The sequence below is a fragment of the Spea bombifrons genome, chromosome 13 (assembly GCF_027358695.1).
Source record: "Spea bombifrons isolate aSpeBom1 chromosome 13, aSpeBom1.2.pri, whole genome shotgun sequence".
NCBI classification, from domain to species: domain Eukaryota; kingdom Metazoa; phylum Chordata; class Amphibia; order Anura; family Pelobatidae; genus Spea; species Spea bombifrons.
The window spans coordinates 10,598,215-10,620,277 of NC_071099.1; the positions used below are offsets into that span (position 1 = coordinate 10,598,215).

At 40.4% G+C, this 22,063-nt stretch overlaps 1 protein-coding gene across 1 annotated transcript in view; it reads right to left on the reverse strand.

Moving 5' to 3' along the window:
• Positions 1-4,947: 4,947 nt before the first annotated feature.
• The window catches only part of NTSR1 (neurotensin receptor 1), a 40,024-nt gene continuing 22,908 nt past the window's right edge, over positions 4,948-22,063 (reverse strand). Inside the window, exons 2-4 of the mRNA XM_053452744.1 lie at positions 16,371-16,572; positions 7,345-7,435; positions 4,948-5,573 (exon numbers count right to left, since the gene is read on the reverse strand). Of these exons, the coding sequence (XP_053308719.1) occupies positions 5,321-5,573; positions 7,345-7,435; positions 16,371-16,572 (546 nt within the window). The 3' untranslated portion in view covers positions 4,948-5,320. The remainder of the gene's footprint in view (positions 5,574-7,344; positions 7,436-16,370; positions 16,573-22,063) is intronic.

A 22,063-nucleotide genomic window follows, 5' to 3' on the forward strand; every position in this document is an offset into this window, starting at 1 on the left:
GTCTGCTGCGTGTATTCCTAACGATTTAATATTCCTCGCATTCTTACGTTTTCAACGCACCATTGGCTTTATTAATTACCCATTTCCAGTAGGAAATGTTTTCCAATGAGAATATTCTATATTTGTTTCGTGTCCGTGTCATATAACATTATTCCCGTAGTTTTCCAATTAATTATTCTAATGCATGCCCTTAAAGTCGACTCGATGGGTATCGGAGGACTAAAAGCAATACACATATATATATATATATATATATATATATATATCCTGAATCTTAAGTCTTAAAGAATCCTGTCGCGTAGGGTCACAAATTTTTCCATATAATTATTTTCAAACCAAAAAAGTACAATGAAAGATGTAGACTAATACAATGTTTCCAGATGTTTTGTTTAAAAAAGAGATCATTTTCTTTGTAACTTTTATATATATATATATATATATAAATAATGTAAAATCAAACGTACTGTGGCAAATCATTTTGTTGCAATGTGTTGACCTTGGGTTGAGTCGGGATCTGAATAACTAATGTCGTGTGTTCATGGATTTTCCTCCCACCTGCGGAGTCAGATAGATTTTTTCGGTCCTGGATATTTTTGGCCCAGAGACCGTAAGGTTCTCACCTGACATTAAACCCTGTTTCTCAGTGTTCCCCATTCTCCCACTCGCATCGCCGGGATTGATGCACGCAGATCTGGATGACTGAGTGGGTGGAAAGCTCTGGAAATCAATATTCAGAATAGTTTTTACAAATGAGTCTTTTTCCGGTTTTTGTGCATCGGGGAGAAAATAGACAGGGCAAAGTTTTGTAGCGATACAATGTGACATATAATCAGGAACTAAAATGTACTCCTAGATGCCTTCTTAACAGCCAAATACAACATGTATTCTTTATAAATTCGAGGGGGGAAATCCCACCTAAATATCTAGAGAGACATCTTGGCTTTCATCTCTGGCCTCAGGTGAGGTATCTCATCCTCCAATGATGGCTCCTACTCATGAGTGGTCGCTCGGTGAGGTCAGATGATTATTGTTGGATTCCTACTGAATTGGAGGGGAGCTTTAACAGGGTCTTGGTGCCGATGGGTTCCTTTGAATGCAGCTACAGAAGATCAGAATCATCAGGACTGTTAGAAGGTTTCTCATTAAAGAGTAAGATGTAGAAGTTTTCATGACCTGGGGCGGGGGGGGGGGATCCAAGCGGCTGTACGTTTTCAGACGAGGGGCAGATTCTGGAGCAGCAGAGCGCGCTAGACAAACTGCGATCAGCTTAATGCGTTGCGGCTGCCTGGAAAGAATGACTCCTGATCAGATTTATGCAGATTTCGCTGCAAAAATGCAAATAAAAATACAGAATTAGGAAGCTAAATCAGACACGTTTCACATTTGTGCCTAGATAGGGGAAACTGCATGTCTACGCTCTAGAAAAGCATAAGTCATACTGTTAACCCCCTACTGTCCAGTGCAGCTGAGGATTCATGGATGGAACTCCAGGCAGAGGTGTTAAAAATTAGAACTGAGAACTTGCTTGATGAATAAATTGGTGCCTATAAGCACAGTAATACTCGGTACTATTGTGCACAGCATGTAGATGTTCACTCTCCAGCCTCCATTGTTTCTTGAAAATCCGTCATTCAGATTTCCATTGCTGCCAATGTCCCAACCCTTGCTTTCGGCTCAGTTTGGGGCAATGATGTCATCACTGAGCACTGAGTTGTGCCATGACATAGTGGGATACGTGGCAGCAGTGTGACATCAGGACCACATTGCGCGTGCACAAACCTAATTGCAAAACAGCCAACGTCAAAAGATGAAACAGTCACCTAGTAGGGGGTTAGTGTCCGCTATCGGGACTGTTCTGACCAGTCTGGGAAAGCACGCAAGTATGCCTTTTGACAGTTAATTAGCACCAACAGTCGGCGCGCGTGCCCCTTTATTTTGAGCCCGTTCTCTCTGCCCGGGACATTTTCTAAAACATACACCCTTCCCTGGGCTCCAGACTCCATTTCTGTATCATGTGCCTGGATTCTGTTTGATAATCTATTTATATAATTGGGTTTTCTCATTGGCTTATATTATATCTTATATCTGAGGGGTTTTTTTTCCTTGCAGCCGGTTGCCAGTGACAACCACTTTATGTGTCATCTGACAGAGCTCAGAACCTTCACCGCGTCTGTCCCGGTGTTTGGTAGAAGAATTATTTGAGCCGGTATAACTGGCATAAACATATAAATATACACATCCCACGGCTTCAGGGGGAAGAATACGCTTCTAGTCTCCCTGGATACCATCTTTGCGTCAGATGCTTGTCTACAGTTATTATTATTATTATTTTTTTAATTATAATTCAGCACTTTTTTGTGTTTTTGGATCCAGTGTAAAGGGTTCTGCTGGTTAGCGGGGCAGACGCAGGACACGGGTGCAGATGGTTAGCGGGTGGACAGAACTGGTTATGGAAGACGAAGTGACTTTGCAGGCAACGATGCCTTTTATTGGAACAACAAGAACATTGTACATTCAAAAACGTCAATGAGACCCCCAGACCAAACCTTTTGACAAACATAAGACAACATGGAACAAATTAAAGTGCATTGAGATACAGACACGACAGGGCATCGTATAATTAACATTAAAGCTATCGGAATTCCTTATCGTACATTTATACCTGTGGAGATAATCCTTGGGCGCTAAAGATGGGGCAGAGTCCAGGGCCAGAATATCATGAAGGCCGTGAAGACTACAATACGTGGCAGTAAAGGTCAATCACTTTGGTTGTGCCACTCACACTGTATACGCATTAACAGTAGGGGATCGGGCTCTGTGACATCCCAGTGTTACTGAGAGGATTCCAGGGGGTGGTTAAACCCAACACGGCAGAGATCCCGGTCTGCACCAAAAGAGTTACGTTATCATTGATGTAGCAGAGGTCAGCGCGACGTTTTACTTTCATTTATTGTTTACAACAGCTAAGGAAACAATTAATGTAAAACCAGCTTTAATCTGAACGGAGATCTCTGCCCTGAGTTTCCGCGGATAACGTATCACGCTCAGTTTAATTAGCCAAACCAGAAGCCGGTTTAGACTGAGTTGCAGTGAATGGCTTGTGTGAGGCAGTCAGTGGTGCATTTTAGTGGCCGACCTGTTCATTGATGCAGTTATTTGGGCTTGCGGTAACTGTCTCTTTGTATACCCCTCAGATTTCAATACTTTTAGTCTTTCCCTTAATGTCTTCTGTTTCAAAGTATTTTCCAGGTTAGGATGAAGATTCCTTCCTAGTGATTACGGGTCCGTGCCACGTGGAGTAACAGCTGGGGTAAATGTCCTGCAAACACACCACGTCCCATCTGTCTATACACTGCAGGGCTGTGACAGCATAAATCCACATTATTCATCCAATGGTTTAATAGCCAGTCCCCAAACTTTTCTGTACGTACATGGTTTATAATACAAAGAACATAGTAATTGCATTGTACTTACACAGTGATTTGACTCAACAAACCCAAAAGGGTTAAATTTGAAAATGGTTTCTCCCCAAAAGAACAAAAAAAAGTAAAAGTTGATAAATGTGTTTAAGGTTCTACCAAGGACATACCAAGGCCCCCCCATACTTTATTCAAACCGCAACATCCAAATGATATAATCATTTGTGGCCCTAATACATTAGATACAATTCTAGGACACCCCTAGGGCCCCTAGGTACAAGATCTGAAATGGTCTGAAATAGAGTGCAATGGGTGGGGTTATTAAGCCACGCCCCTCTTCATTCTGACACCTTGTGGAATCTGGGTGAAATTTAGTCAATGTAAAGTAGGTGGAGCTAAAAGAAAGCCGTACCCACTGCATAACCCATTCTCCTGGACGCGCTCACGTGTAGGGGTGCCCCGGACCTCACATTTTTTAGAAAAATAGCTTGCAACCAATAACAACACTATGCAAGTATACGGTTGTTTTTTTTGCAATGGGAGTAGTTTTTTTTTGTTGTTTTGTTTATTTTATGGGAAATCCAGCCCCAAAACAGAATGAATAGCTAGCGAAACCTAAAATAATTGCTTTGCTAAAATGTCCCGTTTTATATGATTAAAATAACGATAGGATCAGCCTGTGTGTACACAGTGTGGTTATTCTTTTAGGTATATAAAACAGGGCAAAACTGGAAAATGAGATTTGTAATATAGGTATTTGCATATTGTGGGTCTACCTTTTGTATGCCGCTCTGGTATATGTAAGCGCATTAAACCTAAATTAAGAGCCTTACAAAACATTAATCTCTATTCTATTGAAAGTACTCGGCCCCCAGAACTGAATGTTCCTGCATAAACAAATCATTAGAAATGTAACAATGACCTTCCAAAGCACCGTTACTTATCACTCATGCATTCACTTAAATACACTGTTAGGTAAAGGATTTTTTTCTGAGAAAATATCAAAAGCAGCTGCGAACGTGTTGAGGAAAAGCCGTGCGCGTTCCAGATCAGCAAAATATAAAATAACATTTTAAAATTCAGGTGCATTTAAAAAAAATAGCTTCCTTACAACCATTTCACATACAGGAGGTTTATGTTTTTAAATAGGTTTATAATGTTTTTTCAAAAAGGGGACGGGGACTGGACAAACTGAACAGGGATACTTGGGAGGGATTAAGTTAGCAACGGGCCATTCAGAAGCATTTCTAATCCTACATCTCCTGATTCAATCCCGAGTCATTGGCCCCCTATGAAATGTTAATTGACAGACATAAATACCCTTAATATATAGATATAAATATTTTAAAAGCACATTTTACTCAAATGTTTTTGCAGTTTAAAAAATATTTGATTAGAATTTATTTTACAATTCCGCGGATTCCTTCTATCCCTTCTCTTTTAGTCACTAGACATTATCTTACACCGACTACGTCCGCAATTTTTTTTTATAGGGAACATCTGCCAATAGTCGCAATGTTCCAGCGTATTTTTAATCGTAAACAATTTCAGTGTAATATATTTTAAATGTTTTTTCTTCTTCAAATCCTTCATCTTTGTAAGTTGCTGTTCGGATCGTGCGTTTCTGCTCAAAACTTGGTTTCATCGATGAGACAATGATTATAACGCAGAGACATTTCATCAGCTTCGTATTGAAAGTGTCATGAAACATCGAATCGGAACGCTCTCAACAAATGACTGTGCTCGAGTACCGCAAGACAAGAAACTTTGGATTTATGGTTTCCCCAGGAAAATGCTGATGGGTGAGACATTGTAAAGGGCATGACCATCTAAATGTCGCCAGTGAAAGAAAAGGACAATGATGGGGATGAGTTGCTTGAAGGTCTTTGTTGACCAAGCGCTCAGTATGGAGTCTCTCTGGTGACCTGGGTGGAGAATGTATGGTTGCTGCTGGATATGCTATTTGATTTCCTGGTGAAAGCCGAACGGTCCTTCTTTCGCCTCAAGGGCGGGCATAAAAAACTCAGCGTGGATACGAAGATCTGTCGGAAGTTTGCGGAAACGAGATTGTAAAGAATCGGGTTGACAGTGGAGCTGACGTAAAACAGGACATTGGTCAGCATGTAGAAGTAGTGGTAGAAATCGTTCAGTTCGCTGCGGAGGCAAAAGAAAAGATATCAAAAGGAATCCCCAAAAATAAAATAAATTATGGGGGACATTCACTAAAGGGTGGAGTCATCATGGAAGGCGATCTTACTAGATCTGAGTTTATCTTTCCTTGAAATTAAACATAAAATATTAATCCAAAGCGTTCTGAACAAAAACTTTAAGCTGATATATTGTTTATATTAAGGTTCATGCTGTAACATTTGGGAATATATATATGTAACAATATCCACTCCTTCACAAGATGGATATGTTTAATTATATGCAATATTTGGCAGCTTGAGGGAAGCCATTTTTGTTTGGACCCTTCACTTCCTGTTGTGTTTTATCAGAAAGTACTCAAACTTCTATGCGTACAGAAATATTGCTTCCCCAACCAGCAAAATACACAAAACCTAGAATCGGGTTTTCTCTAACAACAGCGTGTATATTACATACAATCTGAATTGGCTGGGAGATCTCTACTTATAATGCAAAAATATGGCCTGGGTCCAGTGTTCTGAATAAATAATCATTTAATTAGAAAAATATATATATATCCCTACGAAAGGAGGCAAAAGTTCCCAATGCAGTATTATAAATACATCCAAGTAAACAGGTTCACGTGGCCACTGGTCACTAACATATCTTGGAATGGAATTGCTGTTCTAGCAGAAGAACTAACTTCCTGCATATAATGGAAATTAGGAAATAGAAAAATGCATAAAAGCTCCATTAATGTATTCTTGGAGATGGGGAATATGCGTTACTTGTTAGCTGTTGGCAGATAATATTGCATCTTGGTGATTAATTGTGCTTTTAAATACACTCAATAAACAGTGAAGAAAGCGTACATTGGATAGGTCTGGTGTTCCTCTGACTAGTCTCCTTTCCCCCCCACCAATTTCAAATACTTGACCTTGTGATGGGATTTGGCAAATGGTAACGGTAGAAACTTAATTGGCAGGAGGAACCTCCAGGCAATCAAAATCCGACAGCCCTCAGGAACATTATCACGTCAGCTGTTTTTTAGGGATTCGGCAGAATGATTACACTGGCACAGATTGTAAACGTATTGCTCAATAATTCAGCAGGTGGCTTGGTTGAGGAATGAAATTAGAATTGCTTTTTTTGTCAAATTCCGGTGACCCGTGAAATGTAAAAGATGGGAGGGTTGCCAGTTTCAGGATCAAACCGGTATCTGTGGGGCAGAAAGGTCACCGGATTTATCCAAGGTACCCAAACTCCATTAGTCCGCAGTATCTCATTCCAAGTAATTTCTTTTTGGATTTTCCAAACAATTAACTTTCACTCTCATCTCTTTTAAGTACAGTTTTCAGAACACGTTACAAGCGCCTGGATTCTCCTGGCCTTGTAGTGTTTCTCAAGGTTGGCCCTCAGGGCCTCCTAGTAGAGCAAAGTCTACTCACAAGAGGGCAGATTGGTCTGCCATTGTCTCAATCTAACTGATGGTAGAAGCACTTATACCCATGGAAAAATTGAGTTGAGAGGAGAAACCGAGGATCACTGGCCTAGTATGAGTCACTGAAAAAGTGTTGAGTGCTCATCAAATAATCATGTCATTTTGGAATGTTGTGGCCTGTTTGATTAAATGAATTGATACTTAGTATTTTGTTAAGAACGTATAAAGGTTCTGAAGCTTTTGTCTGGAGCTTCATGAAAGGAATGAGGGTTTCAGATCCAAGGAAAGACTTGAATCCCCATATTACTAAAGGAAAATTTCTAGAACACCCTTCTGTAAACAAGATCCGGTACTTACTCTGTCCAAAGATTCTCTGGAACGTAGCAGAACATCAAACGTCGGACGTGGTACGGAAGCCAACAAACAACAAACGCTATGACCACCACTCCTGGAAAGGGAGAAACAGAAAAGGTGAGAAGAGACGCGTAACGGGAAAAAAGGATACAGGACGCATGTGTGAAGGCTGTCAAAAGAAAGCAAGCAAGAGGTGACTTGGGCAGATCATATATTATATATACACACACAATATAATTAGTTTTATTTATTGTCCTTAAATTATAGGTATTTGTCTCCAATTTCAAGCAAGAATTTAAAAAATCAGTAGGAATTATATAATTACGTGTTTATGATCTTTAATTAGGTGCACAGCCGCCAGTCTGGAAGCTTTTTTTCCTTTTTATACAGTCAGATTATAAGTATCTATGAACATTTCCATTTGTGTATAATAATTAAGCTTTGATCAGCTCTGGAAACATTTGTTTTTCCTTCTAAAATTCCATCTCTTCTGTCCTTTGCAAATATTACCACAACAATACAAACACTGAAAATGTCATTTGTGAATAATATGGCAAGTGTGATTTGAACCGACGCCAGCGCCTTGACATTTGCAGTGAAAATAAAAATGTTCCTCCCAAAAAAACACTCTAGTATTTCCATCTCGCATAAATCATGTGACTTTTTAACCCAATGCAGTTGCAAAGCGATGTGTATCTCAGGTAATCCTACTGCCTATCCACAAAATGTTTGTGGGCATGCGACAATACCCAAGTACTCAAATGAACTACAGCATTCTGCCAGGAAGCAAAAGTTATAAAACTAATTTATACAATTGAAAGCCGAGCCTTAAACAAAAATATATGGGTGGAGCAAATGAAGAAAGTGGGAGGGGACTTAAATAGCACCCATGATGCTTCTCAGGGGAGGGGCTTTATTGTTGGGGTGAGATCCTCAGAGCCAAGGACTTCTTGAGGGAGCACCAGTTGTGCAGCTGCCTGCATGCTAATGCGTACTATACCAGATTCACCAGGACCCCTATCCCAAAAAAAAGGGCTACCTGGCTTATGTTGGATCAGTTGTAATGCATCTAAATGATGACACTGAACATCCTAAACTCTGTTATAATGAAATATGCCAGAAATACGGTCATGAAATATAAAACCAGATTATCGCAAAAATTAAGGCTCAGCTCACCAAGATGTCAATAAAACAGATGCAAAAATAGTTAGAGATGCTATAGGTGAATAATAAGGTAGACTAATAGATAGAGATTTATTGTATACTCGTTTTGGAACATTGAAACCAAATGTAAGTTATTACGCGGTGAGAAATTGCTGGACCCTTTGTGTCTGACCTCAATGTAGAATATAAATATTAAACAACCGGAGATCACAGTGTGCAGCATTTAGTGTATATATCATCTCAGGCAGGCCTATGTCAGTTTGTGCTAGATTTAAATCAAATTACTAGAATATAACATTTGTTGGCAGACTGGATCATGAGAAGATTGAATTCTCAGTTAGTCACCGCATTACGGAAAAAAAGGCTCAATGAATATCAATCCCATTCAGTGGAGGTTTCAGGACATTTTTCCATCTCTAACTATTAAGTTAAACTCAGCTGGGAATATACTGTACCAATAAGTCACAGACGGACTGATAGTAAAAAGAATAAATGCTTTGTGAAAGACAGGACCCTGCTGGAAAAAAACAGAGTGGAAAATAATTATTTTTATCATGAAATAAAACAAGTCAACGGTAGAATTATTGTTGACTTGTGAACCCAGTGAAATCTGTTTTCTGCGGTGGGATTCCACACAAGAAATACATTCTTTATTTCTAGATTCAGAGGATGAAAAGAAAGAGGTTAATGAATTTTATACACATACTCCATTCATACCTGCTTAAAAAAATGGGAGATAAATTAGACTGGAGAAAATGGGCCAAAAAAGGTGAAATGTTTAAATGAGAATTGATTATGGAAATGAGAGCACTAAACCCACACATAAAAGGTACTGGATAAAAGGTGATAAGGATTTTGTAGAAGATACGTTTAAAACGAATTAACTATTATGGGGTCATAAATTGTCTTCACCTTATTAGAGGGGAATTTGCTGCTCATTCCAAGATGCAAAATGAATTTAAAGGAATAGGAAAACATAAGAAAAATGGAGTGTGAATACCAGCTTTTTTTTTTTTTTCTTTGGAATAATGGATTTTCATGTTGTGTTCTCCTCTGGGGGGGGTGAACTCCTCAGGGGAGGGACTTTATGGTGGGGTGAGCTCCTCGGAAGTATCTGTTGTACAACTCCCTACAAACACATATCATACCAGATTCAGGAATTCTATTACATGTATTTTAATGAGGAGGGAGTCTGGAGAGCCAAAACGGACCACCAGGACCTTAATCCCAAAACAGCCTCACGTTGGACCAGTTCTAATCCATCTAAATGATGAAACCGAACATCCTAAACTATCTTATAAAAATATGTCAGAGATACTGTCATGAAAAATCGTAAGACTCCGCACACCTAGGTGTAAATAAAATAGGATACCGCGAAAAAAACATTCTAGACAGAGGGCCGACGGTAGGTTAATGTCATTAGTGGTGATTAATTGTGTATAAACTGAACAGGTGGGCTCAAACAGGAAAACCTTCAAGTGACATTACAAGCGCTTACTAGACAGATCTGTCCTGCGCGGTTGACTATAATATTATTTAGTATGTCTGGGAGCTCCACGAGAGAGTAGTAATCTGCTAACAGGGCTGTAAAAATGTTGATAAATGTCATATTTCTGGTACAGCTAGGCTGGCCACGTGAGCAGATTTCAAATTCGGTTTAATATAAGGGGGAAAAAACGACACAGACCAAACCAATGTGTGTTTTTGTAGCAGCTGTGTTTCACTAAACATTTATAGCCGTACAGGGAAGCATTTAGAACGTCTGCATCAGAAAAAGCCTCCTCTGGACCATACAAGCGGCCATAAATATCTATACATTAAATATAATACAGATAGGTAAGGGATGGAAAAACAAATTGGACGTGGAACTGCGCAATGAAAGGTTTAGGGCAGATTTGAAGGATCTCCGCACCAGATTGCATTACTAATGGCCGATAAAAATAAAAATCACCTGTGCAGAAGCAGGGCTGTCCCTGAAACCTGGTTTGGCTTTCTAGAACCTCAATATGTTTTGAAGACACCTTAAATAAGGAAATTGTGTGTTTATCAAAGGGTCCAAAAAAAAACGTTCAGATACTTCTACTTCTACTTCAAATGAGACAAGAACACGATGAAAAAAAAGTGACCAATGGAACAGAAACCATAAAATTCAATGAAAATCATCAAAGTTCTTCAGAATGGATTTGCTATGAAGCTGTCAGATTAAATAAAGTAATAAAAGATTGTGTTAGAATCTTGACAGTTCTATAATGTGCTATTATTAGTACCATGTTAAAAGCCGTTAAGACGAGATTATGAGCACATACGCAAGACATGAAAGTTAATGAGCAGCGCGTGTTGGAGAAGACCTTATCCTCTCAATCTTCGGCTGCTTCAATAAACATATCCCATTGTGAACCGCGTCTTGTGGACAATACATTGTAGTATGTTCTTTTATCCCAAATCATAGCAATAAAATATCATTATTTTACCCAGCACAGCAAAACCGAGCAGCTGATCGAATTGGAAGAGTGTTTGATTTAGAACAAGCTAAAGATGTTCCCCGAACACAATAATTCAATAACGTGAGCAGTGGAGTGAGGGGAAGATTAGGGCCTGATATGGAACATATATCTCTTTTGTATGAATTACAGTGCGTTTCAGAACTTGCTTGAAGTTGCTGAGACAAAAAAAAAACCAAAGTTTTTAAAAGCCCATGTAGTCTTACTAGTCCCCTTTTGGGTGAAGATCATATGGAAGACACTATGGTCCGGCACATTTTTAATGAATGTGGCAGCGCCATCTGCAGTGGATAATGAACCCCAAATAAGGGTGGAAATGGAATTGAGCCCAAAGCATCCCGAAGGATTTTTTCTGTAGACTGAGAAACGCAAAACCAGGTCAGAAAACCGTGGATGGGAGCAACAAATGGAGCAGAGACAAGAAACAGGATAAGAGAGGAAGATAGAGCATTAGAAAAAATATGGTGGTAGTTACCAATCAGTAAGGGGAAAAGGAAATGGGAGTAAGAGAGGAGGGAACGTTAATCTTTTCGTAGGACATGGTCCTGATATCTTTTCATGACAAAACTTGACCCTTTTAGATCAGTTCTGGTCCTGTGCCGACACAATTGGTAATAGCTCAGGGCTTGGATCGACTCTCAGTCTGGAGAGTTATCTATCTAGGGCTGATAGGAGATTTATTCTCACTTCAGACACCAGTAAAGTCCATTGACTGCAACTCCATTCGTCTGCTTCATGGGAACCCAACAGTCACTAACTCCTTGACGGCTATAGAGATGGACCGTGAAAAAACACTCCTATCTCAATTAAGAACACACTTTAGTACAAAATTCTAACTGGAGCACGCGGCTCGTCCCAAGAGTCTGCAAGCACTTTATTACAGGAGAGGCTTCAAATCTGCATAGCATGACTGATTAATACAAATGGGAGGTCAGCGAACGCTAAACTACAGAGACAGAAAGGAATTATATTTATCAAATAAAGAAAAATCTACATTTTTTTAGGGTGTAAAATAATTAAACAATTTGTGATGCACAGGAAGCATCTGCTTTATGGCACCTTAGAACATAACCTGTATAATCTGGCATTCTGCGTAATCTCATCCTTTCTTTTAAACCTAAATTAACAAATGTTAAGTATATTATGGCAAAGCGCAGGATCAGTTTATATATCATACATGGAAATCTTTAAATCATCCAGCATAGAGAAGCCTAAATCCTATTTGACCCATTAAATGAATAAAGCTGGTGAGAATGTCTTACACCGTTTCACATGAAGAGTCGACTGGTAACTACATTTTATTTTGATGGAAAAAGAGACGAAATGCGCAACCAGAGACGTAGGGTCTATTATGAGCAGTAAATAGCACGGCTCTGATAACTTTGTTGTACGCACGAGCGTCTAAGTGGCTTGTCTTAATATATAGGAAACATTATCTCCCCAGCCTTAGGACAGGATTATCAGAATCTCCAAACAGAAAGAAGTGGGACTGGAGCCCTGGTGTGCAGCTTAATTTCCTACAGAAGCTGTACGGTATAGGAAGAATGTAATCTTAATTAACAAGCTTCTTTGTGGAAGGGTCTTGAGCGCTAATCTGTTTTCCCAGCTCCATTCCTGTACGTCTTTTCACTGAAAAAAAGCTATTAACTCTGAGTGGCGGGAAGTGTATTGAACGATGGTCAGAAGCATCTCACGCAGTCAACACAAGGGTTAAACTTTGGATAATCATGTTTGGTCCTTCGGTCAGGCTGACCCCAAACTGATCCCACTAAAATACCAGTCTACATAACCTTCTGTGTGAATCAATCATCAACCAATCGGTGTAGCAAAATCCTTGTGGATGTGTCTTGTGCCATTCAAGAAGGTGAAGGTAACAGGGATAAGAGTGCTCCAAAATTCCAGCGGTTCCAAACTCTATCACCCAAGAAGTCCTGCCAACACACGGTCTGTCCGTTGCCTCCTGTAGAGCACAAGCACCCTTTGACTTATGCTTCTGAAGCTAAAGAATCTCGTAACCCAATAACTACAGTAGACTTTGGTCTAAAGAAGACTAGGAGAAAAATTTGGGGGCAGGGAAGACCCCCATTAACAAAAAAGTAAAACATGGGTGTTCGTGATGGGATTCAAACACTTTCATTCACTATTTTTAAACTGCCCCTGGGTGAAATCGAGTGACAGACACACATTGCTTTCAAATTCCGCCAGTCCGTGTGCCGCTATAGTTAACCCGCTGGGAGCCAACAGATCTTTAAATTGACTTTTTTCCACTCAAATCATAAAAACTAAGTATTCAGAAGATCTTCTCTAAAACACTATAATGGTTTCTAAGAAACTCTCCCTGCCCAAATGAAATATGTCTCCGTAATACTGGGACATGCAAGGATTTTGGATTCCATTTGACACCACTGGTGGTCAGTTAAAAATTAAAATTCCCACTGGTACAGCTCTGTAGTTCATGAAATATTTGCTTTTTCTGTCACTTCTGATTTATTGGGAAGTTCTGAGTAATCTCTCCAGCTCTCGGGAAAGGTTAAGCATCTCAGTGCATGGCTGTGACCGAGTATAAGATGTGACATCTTCATATCCTCATCCGCTGTCATCATTTCTGCCGGCTGCACATTTGAATAGAATACTCAGACTGTCTCTATAACCAGTGCGAGACACGCAGGGGCCACGGGACATGGTCTGCTTGCCACCAGCTTCCATAATGTCACAATGAGTGCTTACCTCGTGATTACCTCTCAAAGATCAACAATAAAAAGAATAAAGAGAGGGTCTGCCTTTGGAAACATGTGGATACAGCCAACCTGACGCAGTCTGAGCAACTATAGAAATTAGAAGTTTCTCAGCACATATAAACATTGATTTCTTTTCCCTCTACACCAATTTAGCTGGTACTTGACAGTTTCTGTACTCGTTGATTTATGGAACGACTTCTGATTCTGAGACAGTAAAGACAAGAACCTTACTCACGCTGATGGGGGGTTTATTGACATCCTCTGTCCGGTCTGATGGTATTAACACAAAGCAGTTATCCAGCCGGCACTTCGCGCTTATACTGGGTCATGCCGAGAGCTTTTGTACCGGTAACGCGTATTAGAAGGACCTGCCGGGCTGAGGCAAGAATTTCTGCCCCTTCTTTCCTATGTCTAGTGCTGCGCCGCTGCCTAAGATAGCATCACAGCAACGCACCATTGCATGCAACGTAGGACAGCATTAGAGCAATGCACCAGTTCGTTAAAACCCTGTGCATCTGCCCTGATAGGGAAAGCAGAAAAGGATCCCCACTCATTGTGCATCTGATGTCAACTGGAGTTTTGGCCAAGCAGCACTAAATAAAGGGTCTGTCTTTACTAGTTCTTTCCTAATTATACCTAAAGTCCGCACATTGGTCTTAGAGACAAATCATGGAGTGTAAATGAAGCTTAGCGGAGGACGCTCATCACGTCAAATGACCTGGCTTGGGTCCCAGGCTTGTCTTCTCAAACTAATGAAGTCTGAAGTTGAAAACCCTTTCCACTAAATAAAAGTAAAATGGGGATCTTCATGGACTCCTCTTTTGGCAGAAGGTGGCCGGCGGGGGCTTCTCTCCATCGTTGCATATGCTAAACCCCATTTGCCAATTCACACAAATGTGACAGCACCTATGCTTTCAGTGAATGTCTGAACGGCCTGCGACTTGTGACTTATGTCAGTCTAATTAACCCTTTAATGAAAAGACTTGGATGTCCCCAAAATCCTGCTACGTACAGTTAGTCACAGATTCATTTCTGGACTGTGCGATCCTTGTCTGTATCTATAAATGTACTTCAGGAAACCACTTCATGTTACATTGTATCCTGGTGATAACTCGGGGCATGTTTTTTAATTATTATTATTTATTGTTAAAAAGGAATTATAGTCCAGGTTACCTGTTTGATCATTATTGTAATATTTTCATAAACAAGAAGTGCCCTTTTTGTCTCATCTGCTTGAGTTGGGTAGGTTTATAACTTACAGCTAGGAACTATGTTTCTCCCTACAGCCTTGAAACATAGTATACTAAAAAAATAAATGATGAATGTTATTATTCTTAGACATTTGCATAATTTCAAACCTGAGACAATGTAAATGGCCATTAGAAGCTAAAGGATTAACGTGCCGCTATGTTACACGTCACAACTGTTGTTTTTACCTAAAATATCCTGAATGCAATGAAGTCCAGCTGAGTTTTTTCCTGCGTTTCCTCTTTCGGTGCTGATTAATAATACATTTCTTTTGTAAGCTCCCTTAAAATATTCATGTGTATAAGCGTGTGTCTTGGTGAACAAACACAACGTGCAAACACCCTCTTTAACATTCACCGCGTCCGGCTGGAGACTGAATGGAATAAGTCTGAATAAGGATTATTATGATTCCAGACAGGGCAGATTTTGAATGGATAACCTCTTATCCGCCTGCAATGGAAAAACAAGTCTCTCCTTTGTCAGCAAATCATCCTAACAATGAATCATTAAAAAAAAATTACGGGTGAAAAAAACCAACATGGTGCCAGCCAAGTTGCTGTGAAATCGATTGGTGGTTGAATAGGATTTTCCAGGCACTACGGAGGTATGCCTGCGTTACCCACAATGCAACATCCGCTATACACAATGTGGCCCTATACACGGTGTATCCGACGCATTTCACACCTTAAGCACACATTACACTTATGAGTTACCTATTAGCGCAATAAGGCATGAAAGGTGCCAGAGCTTTTGCCAAGACTGCATTCTTCCAAACACAGACGTGCTCTTACTATCGTATCCTGTAAGCATTTTAGTATTTTTCTCCTTTTTTGTGATGAGGATATGCTACAAACCAGGACCCCGCACCCCACCAAACCTGCTTTATTTTGGTTTCTGCTTCACATACGCAGCTCACATCAGGAGACTTCAGGGAGCAGATAAGACGACAGATCTGCCGAATTGTATTCCCTTAACAAGCGTCTGCACTTATCTGATGATTATTTTTATAGGAGTCTCATGTCCTCTCAGCACTCTGACATCTACTAAATTTATAATCGTTGATAAAGTGTTGAAGCAAGAAGTCCGTAGATTGATGTATAAATGATGAGGAATGGGACTGGAATGTTCACCTGCAAATGATGTATGGTTTTATATCATATCCCTACATTGATATTTATTACAGTTTAAATGAACAAAATCTTTCTCACTTTACTTGGACTGCCTGGCAGAAACACTGATTTATATGTCTTGATCTATGTGTTGATCTTTTCTTTATTTAGATTTGAATCATTTACTGGGATGTAGAGGTGAGTAATATTTTCCAAGAGGCTCCCCCCTCCTTTCCCGCTTGATACAAAGTAACAAAATCATAACGTACGGAGTACTCGGACGCCGTGCTTTAAGGACTGTATCCGGCTCGGTTCCATGGAGATGTTGAGGACCGTCTGTTGTCCACCGATGGTGCACACTTGGTTCTCTTGGTGAGCCTGCTTTACCATAACGATCAGTTGGTTGGCGATGATCGTATTCAGCACGGAGATCACCACCATCGGGAACACAAAGGACAAGAAGGCATTAACCTGAAGGGGAAAAATAACAATAGGTCAAGAAAACTGACAAAACGACGGGAAAAAAAACAATGTAACTTGTCCTATGTTCCTTGAACTGGTGCTAGAAGACCCTAGGCAATACACCCACAATTGGTGTCTTATGGCTCTGGACATCTATGGGCCACCAAGCCACGCGCCAATGTGTGTAAGTTTGGGGAAGTATTCTGGGGACAAAATACTTTTGTTATTCTACGATTTGTACATGTCAAAGAAATTGGGGGCTTGGAAACAGTATTTTTAGAAGGAAAGCTTTTTTTGCCCTACACATGCAAAACATCAAAGCAGTCCTTAAAATATTTCTACAAATAAACTTCTGATAAATGAATTCTATTTCTTCAAGTGCAGGAGGTTATAACGAAGAATTAATTTGAAGCCATAATGGAGATTAATGGTAAATATTTCTGTGCAGAAACTACTTTCTTTGTTTAATTAATTGCACAAATTGCATGCAATTCATCATTTGAAATCAGGATGTCCCAAATTCATTTCCCTAAGGTCATTAACAGGCAATCCATGTAAGAGGATAGCCTCGGCTACACTTTATTTTACTGCTAATCGTAGCCGGGTTAATTTGCCGAATAAATGATAATTAAATATGACGGAAACTTGGCCTGTGCTTAGGTCTCATAGAACCCTTCATTTTAATAACTGGTCTATCAGATCTCCAACTGTTTAATACAGTTCTCCAACTTTTTAATACAGAGGTTTGGACACCATCCAACATCATAGGGTGGTTTAGGTGGAACCGATGCCTTTAGGAAGTTCCATAGAACACTTAAATTTTGCTATCTTGTCCATCAACTCTTTGGAGAAACAGATCAGAGTTATGCAACGTTTCAACGCGGAGCGTTAGAAGCCGCTCAACATTACAGGATGGTATCAGTGGACCCTACGCCTAATCCTTTGATTGCTACGTCAGGTCCGTGGACCTCCAGGACGTTACTGGAACAGGCTCCAAGTTACCATTGACCAGTGGCCACATATTTTTTGACATGAAATCTGCTGTTCTGCATTCGGTTTTTAAACTAAAGGTGGCTCCTTAACAATGATTCCAATTTTGATTAATGGTTGATTCAACATTAGAAGCAACCCATAGGCATTGGGATTTTAAAGTGATCTTCAGATGGGATGGATCCAATAATCAGGCCAAAGGCTTCATAGTCGCTGGGAAAAAAAAGGTTGCCTGTGGGTACTACATGACAGAGAGCGCGTCTCATGCCCACATTCACTGCCTTTAACTGAACCGTTAACTTTTCAGCATTGTTGAGTAGTTCTGTTTAGGTGGCTGATGGCCTAAGTATGCCACGTCTCGTCCATACAGTTCTGTTCACAGGCAAACGGTGTCTATATGCACTCTCCTTAACTCATCAGCAGACAGCCAAACATTTGTAGATCAATACAGGTTATCAGAACCCTCCTTCAGATGCTCACTATGTGTTTTCTCTGCTTTATACGAATCCCACAAAACGTGCGTTCAGGGAAGATGCTGCTGAAGGTGTGCAGACGTGTCTATTCTCACAAATTGTTTTCAGACTTCGAGATTTAACATTAAGCATCGATGGGGTCTGGATTATTTTGGACACCCTTCATTCCAGAAACCAGTGAGTTAAAGACCGATCTGGACAAATCTATCTAGCAAGTAATCAATCCATAGAAATCCTAACAGAGCACAAAAAGGCACCAGCAAAATTTAAAGGGTTATGTCTAGCCAGCTAAGGGACCTATCCAGCCCTGTACTAATATATTATGTGTGGCAGATCGTGTATCTGAACCAAGATTCCTATCTTCATGCCTCGTTTTGAATCACTTGGCATGCGTATTATTAACGATATATTTCCTAGATATACATCTCGGACGGTTATCTCGATTCATCAAAAGGATAGCCCAACTCTCCGACAAGTGTGTTATTCTACGGCAAGGTCTAAGCAAGCGACCTCCAGCCGCGCACGTGGCAAAGTATCCTCGAAACGCCAAGGGCTTTTTTGCAATTTATTAAGAAAAATCCCAAATTTCCTGGAAACTTTTTCAACGGAGCAGCTTTTGATAGATACATTATTACCCTTTTTGCGATAATCTGATAATCAGAAAAACTTTCTCTGAAAATCTATTCGCACAAAAAGAAACACCCATTAAACACCCATAAGCTGTATTTTTATATTCAGTTTCTTAGAAATCACAAGATCGATCCCAAACTCGTCTCAGAGCACCGGGAAGCATTTATCTTTCATTCTTTGAACCTTCGTAGATAAATACTTTTAAGCAGATTCATGGAAAAATAACTTATTTGCTTAGGGCGCCTCTAATATCATTTATCTTCCAAGTTCCCTTTCTATACACTTTTTAACAAAATCATTGTTTGCTTTAGTCATTTTCTTATTACGATGTAGCGTTTTTATTTTTTTTTCCTAATCTTTGAACATCTGCTCCCGTTACTTAAGTGCCGTGTTTGGTAGTAGGCGACACTTATTTATAGATTCTCTAGCGCTATAACAAACGGGGGATAGTGAAAATTAACAAAGACAATATACAATTTGACAATTAGATTAACACAAACTGGTTGTTCTTGCCCGCAAAAAGTATTTTTAAGCAGGGCACACAATATGCCAGTTGTGATATTCTTCAATAAGCTCGACTTAGAATTTCAAAGGAACCGGAGTTCTTTTCTTTCTGGGGATTTTCACTCAGGAATTATTAATGTGCGGTTTCAGCCCCCATCCTGTGATGTCGGAGAAACCTGTATTGGCTTCCGTTAATCTCTGATATGAGAATGTTATGCAGAAGTTACGCTAATAGCTAATGTAGGTTATAACTGCGTTTAACAGAAGCGACCTACATAAATCAAATCCTTCAACAAAATGAGTGCACGGCTTCACCGTGTTCCAAAATCTCATCTTCCCAAATTCCATCCCTTATCATTAATTCTGAAGACAGCGAAGGCATTCTATCAGAACACTTCCCTCTTACAAATTAAGGTTCGTGTTGCCAAAATCTAAAGTGAAAACAACTAAACCATTTGACCAAAGGCCAAGTTTTAAGCTGGGTCACTGAAGTGGAGGAAACGAGAACTCATAACAGCAACCCGGTCGCTCACGGACTGCCATGGAGTTCCATCGGGATTTCCACTATCGAGTGCAGTAGAGGCAGCAGTTGAGTTGACACCAGAATCTTACAACAACCATTCAATATTATGACAAATTGTTAATAAAAACAATGCTACGGAGAGGTATTTTGAAGAAAGTTCTATGAAGGTTTGGTTTAGAAGGGGGCTAATGCAGAAGCCATGAAAATCTGCTCCTGGTGGGCCGTGCGCTCGAGGATGTGGTCCTCCGTGTGTACAGATGTCTCAAGTTTATTTAAAGGTTCCTCGCCATATGTTCAGCTCTCTCAGAGAGATGCCAGGGGATGAAAAATCAGCGGTGCGTCCTTGGAAGTGTGATTTAGGTAAAAATTTTATTTGCCCCTCTAGACATTATATCCAGAAGTTTGTGCTTTGAGATCACATACATTTACTCTGTTGATTCGGGGAGGCAAACTGAGGTTTTTTTTTGTTTGTTTGTTTTTTTAGAGTTTTAAACTCCAGGGCATTTATTACACATTTTGCTTTCCAACTTGTGCACCTGGCATTTTGTGGGGGGCATTTCATTGTTCGTCTGCACAGATTTACAGATTAACATGTCCTGCAATTAAGCATGTTTGATTTAGAGGTGCTCTCCTGTGGGTCGCCGGTCAAAATCCAGGCTTTATAACTCGGCTCCCAAAGCAGAGAAGTAGAATTAGAACCGAAACACAGAATCCGCCAGCAGATCGGCCCCCGTCTAGTCGCCAGTTCCTCCTGCTGTAAAGACTCGCACCTTAATCAGTCGTTGGTCTCGTCTTAGATTCAGGAGCCGTATGTCTATCCCATGCATGTTTAATCCCCTCACTGTATTACCCTCTACCACTCCTGCTGGGAGGCTGTTCTACCACCTTCTTTTGCTTTTCTCAATGTTGCAAGATAAAGTCGTGTTTGATTTCTATAGCAGAATCAGATTATCAGTTTATACCACCGTAGAATGTTGAGACCAATACCTTATCACCGATACACCGCCGCTAACGTCTGAATGTAACATTTTCTATTTAGTGCTGCTTTGGGCTTGAGCGAGAGATTGATGCTCAAATGAAAAATATATATAAAAAAAAGCCCACAAGGTTTCTTTTGCAATACGCTAACAAACCCCTGGAATCCCTGCCACCTACCGACACAAACACAATCTGATGCCACAAGGGGCAGAACAGCTGGAAAAATTATGAAAATATAATGTGGGGACATTCCCGACACGCGCCATCGCTGGCGGAAATGGACTCTATAGGGAAAGGAACATCCACTGGATAAATGCTGGGAAATTAACCCATTTTCAGGTCATTCCTTTGGTCGTGCCGTGGGCTGGTTTGGGGTGATGGTTAAATCAGAAGCGCTCTGTGCCAATATCTGCACCTTCCATGAGGTGGAAAGTTGACAGCAGATAATAACCTGATTTCTTTCCACTACAGGAGAACAGCGATTATCCCTAAGGTGTTAACAACCATTCTTTACAGCTACACTCCACGGAACTATCAGATCAGAGTTAATGCGCCATTGCGATGTAGGGCTGTCTGCTCCAACGGGGTCAATGCGTTGCCCCTTTAAACAGCTGGGAGCACAGCGCCGCGTGAGAATCACGGCAATAGAGCCATTGCATATACTCGTTCTACTACCCATGTGCCATTTTTCTTCCCCATACGGTTCTCTCCCCTATTAAGTTACTGATTGGTTCAGGCAGCCTTTGTAAGGATAAGGGCCGAGGAGAGAAACTGACTGAATGCGAGTTCTGACACATTTCAGCTAAATATCTTCAAAAGAATTCAAATGACTGCCATTCAAAAAGCTTTGATGGACGGATTTACTTCTGACAAACACCAGGGCGGCGCCGGTTTCCCTTTACTCCATGCTCGAGATAACCGGTAACCGGATATTAGAGCGAAACCAAGCCTGCCGGCTTTCTAGCGCAGGGTGTCTACCCGTATTAAATCACATCTTGGCTTACGGGGGCTGGATATCACTGGGACATCTCGCTTAAGCCCTCGAACCATGGAAAGGTTCAGAAAGCGTTAGATATTGCATCTTTTAAATCAGAATGAACACCGCCGCCAGGATTATTTATGGTCCCTTCCCAAAATATAAAAGTGAGCTGTTGTTTGTGGTGAAAACAATACCTTACCTGAAAACCAAAAAGTGATTTTTTTTCTCCTCCTAAGGTGAGCGATCCAGTAATCTCACAGTTAATGCAGCATACGCCATAGCCCTGTCTAGCTAGTTGTTGGGGAATAACCGACGGGCAGAACAGCCTTACATGATTGCAGTTGCAGTCCACAGCACCAAGAATTGTAGAGATCGGCTGTCCCAAACGCTGCCCGTTTACATCGCTCTCCAAACCTGCCAACG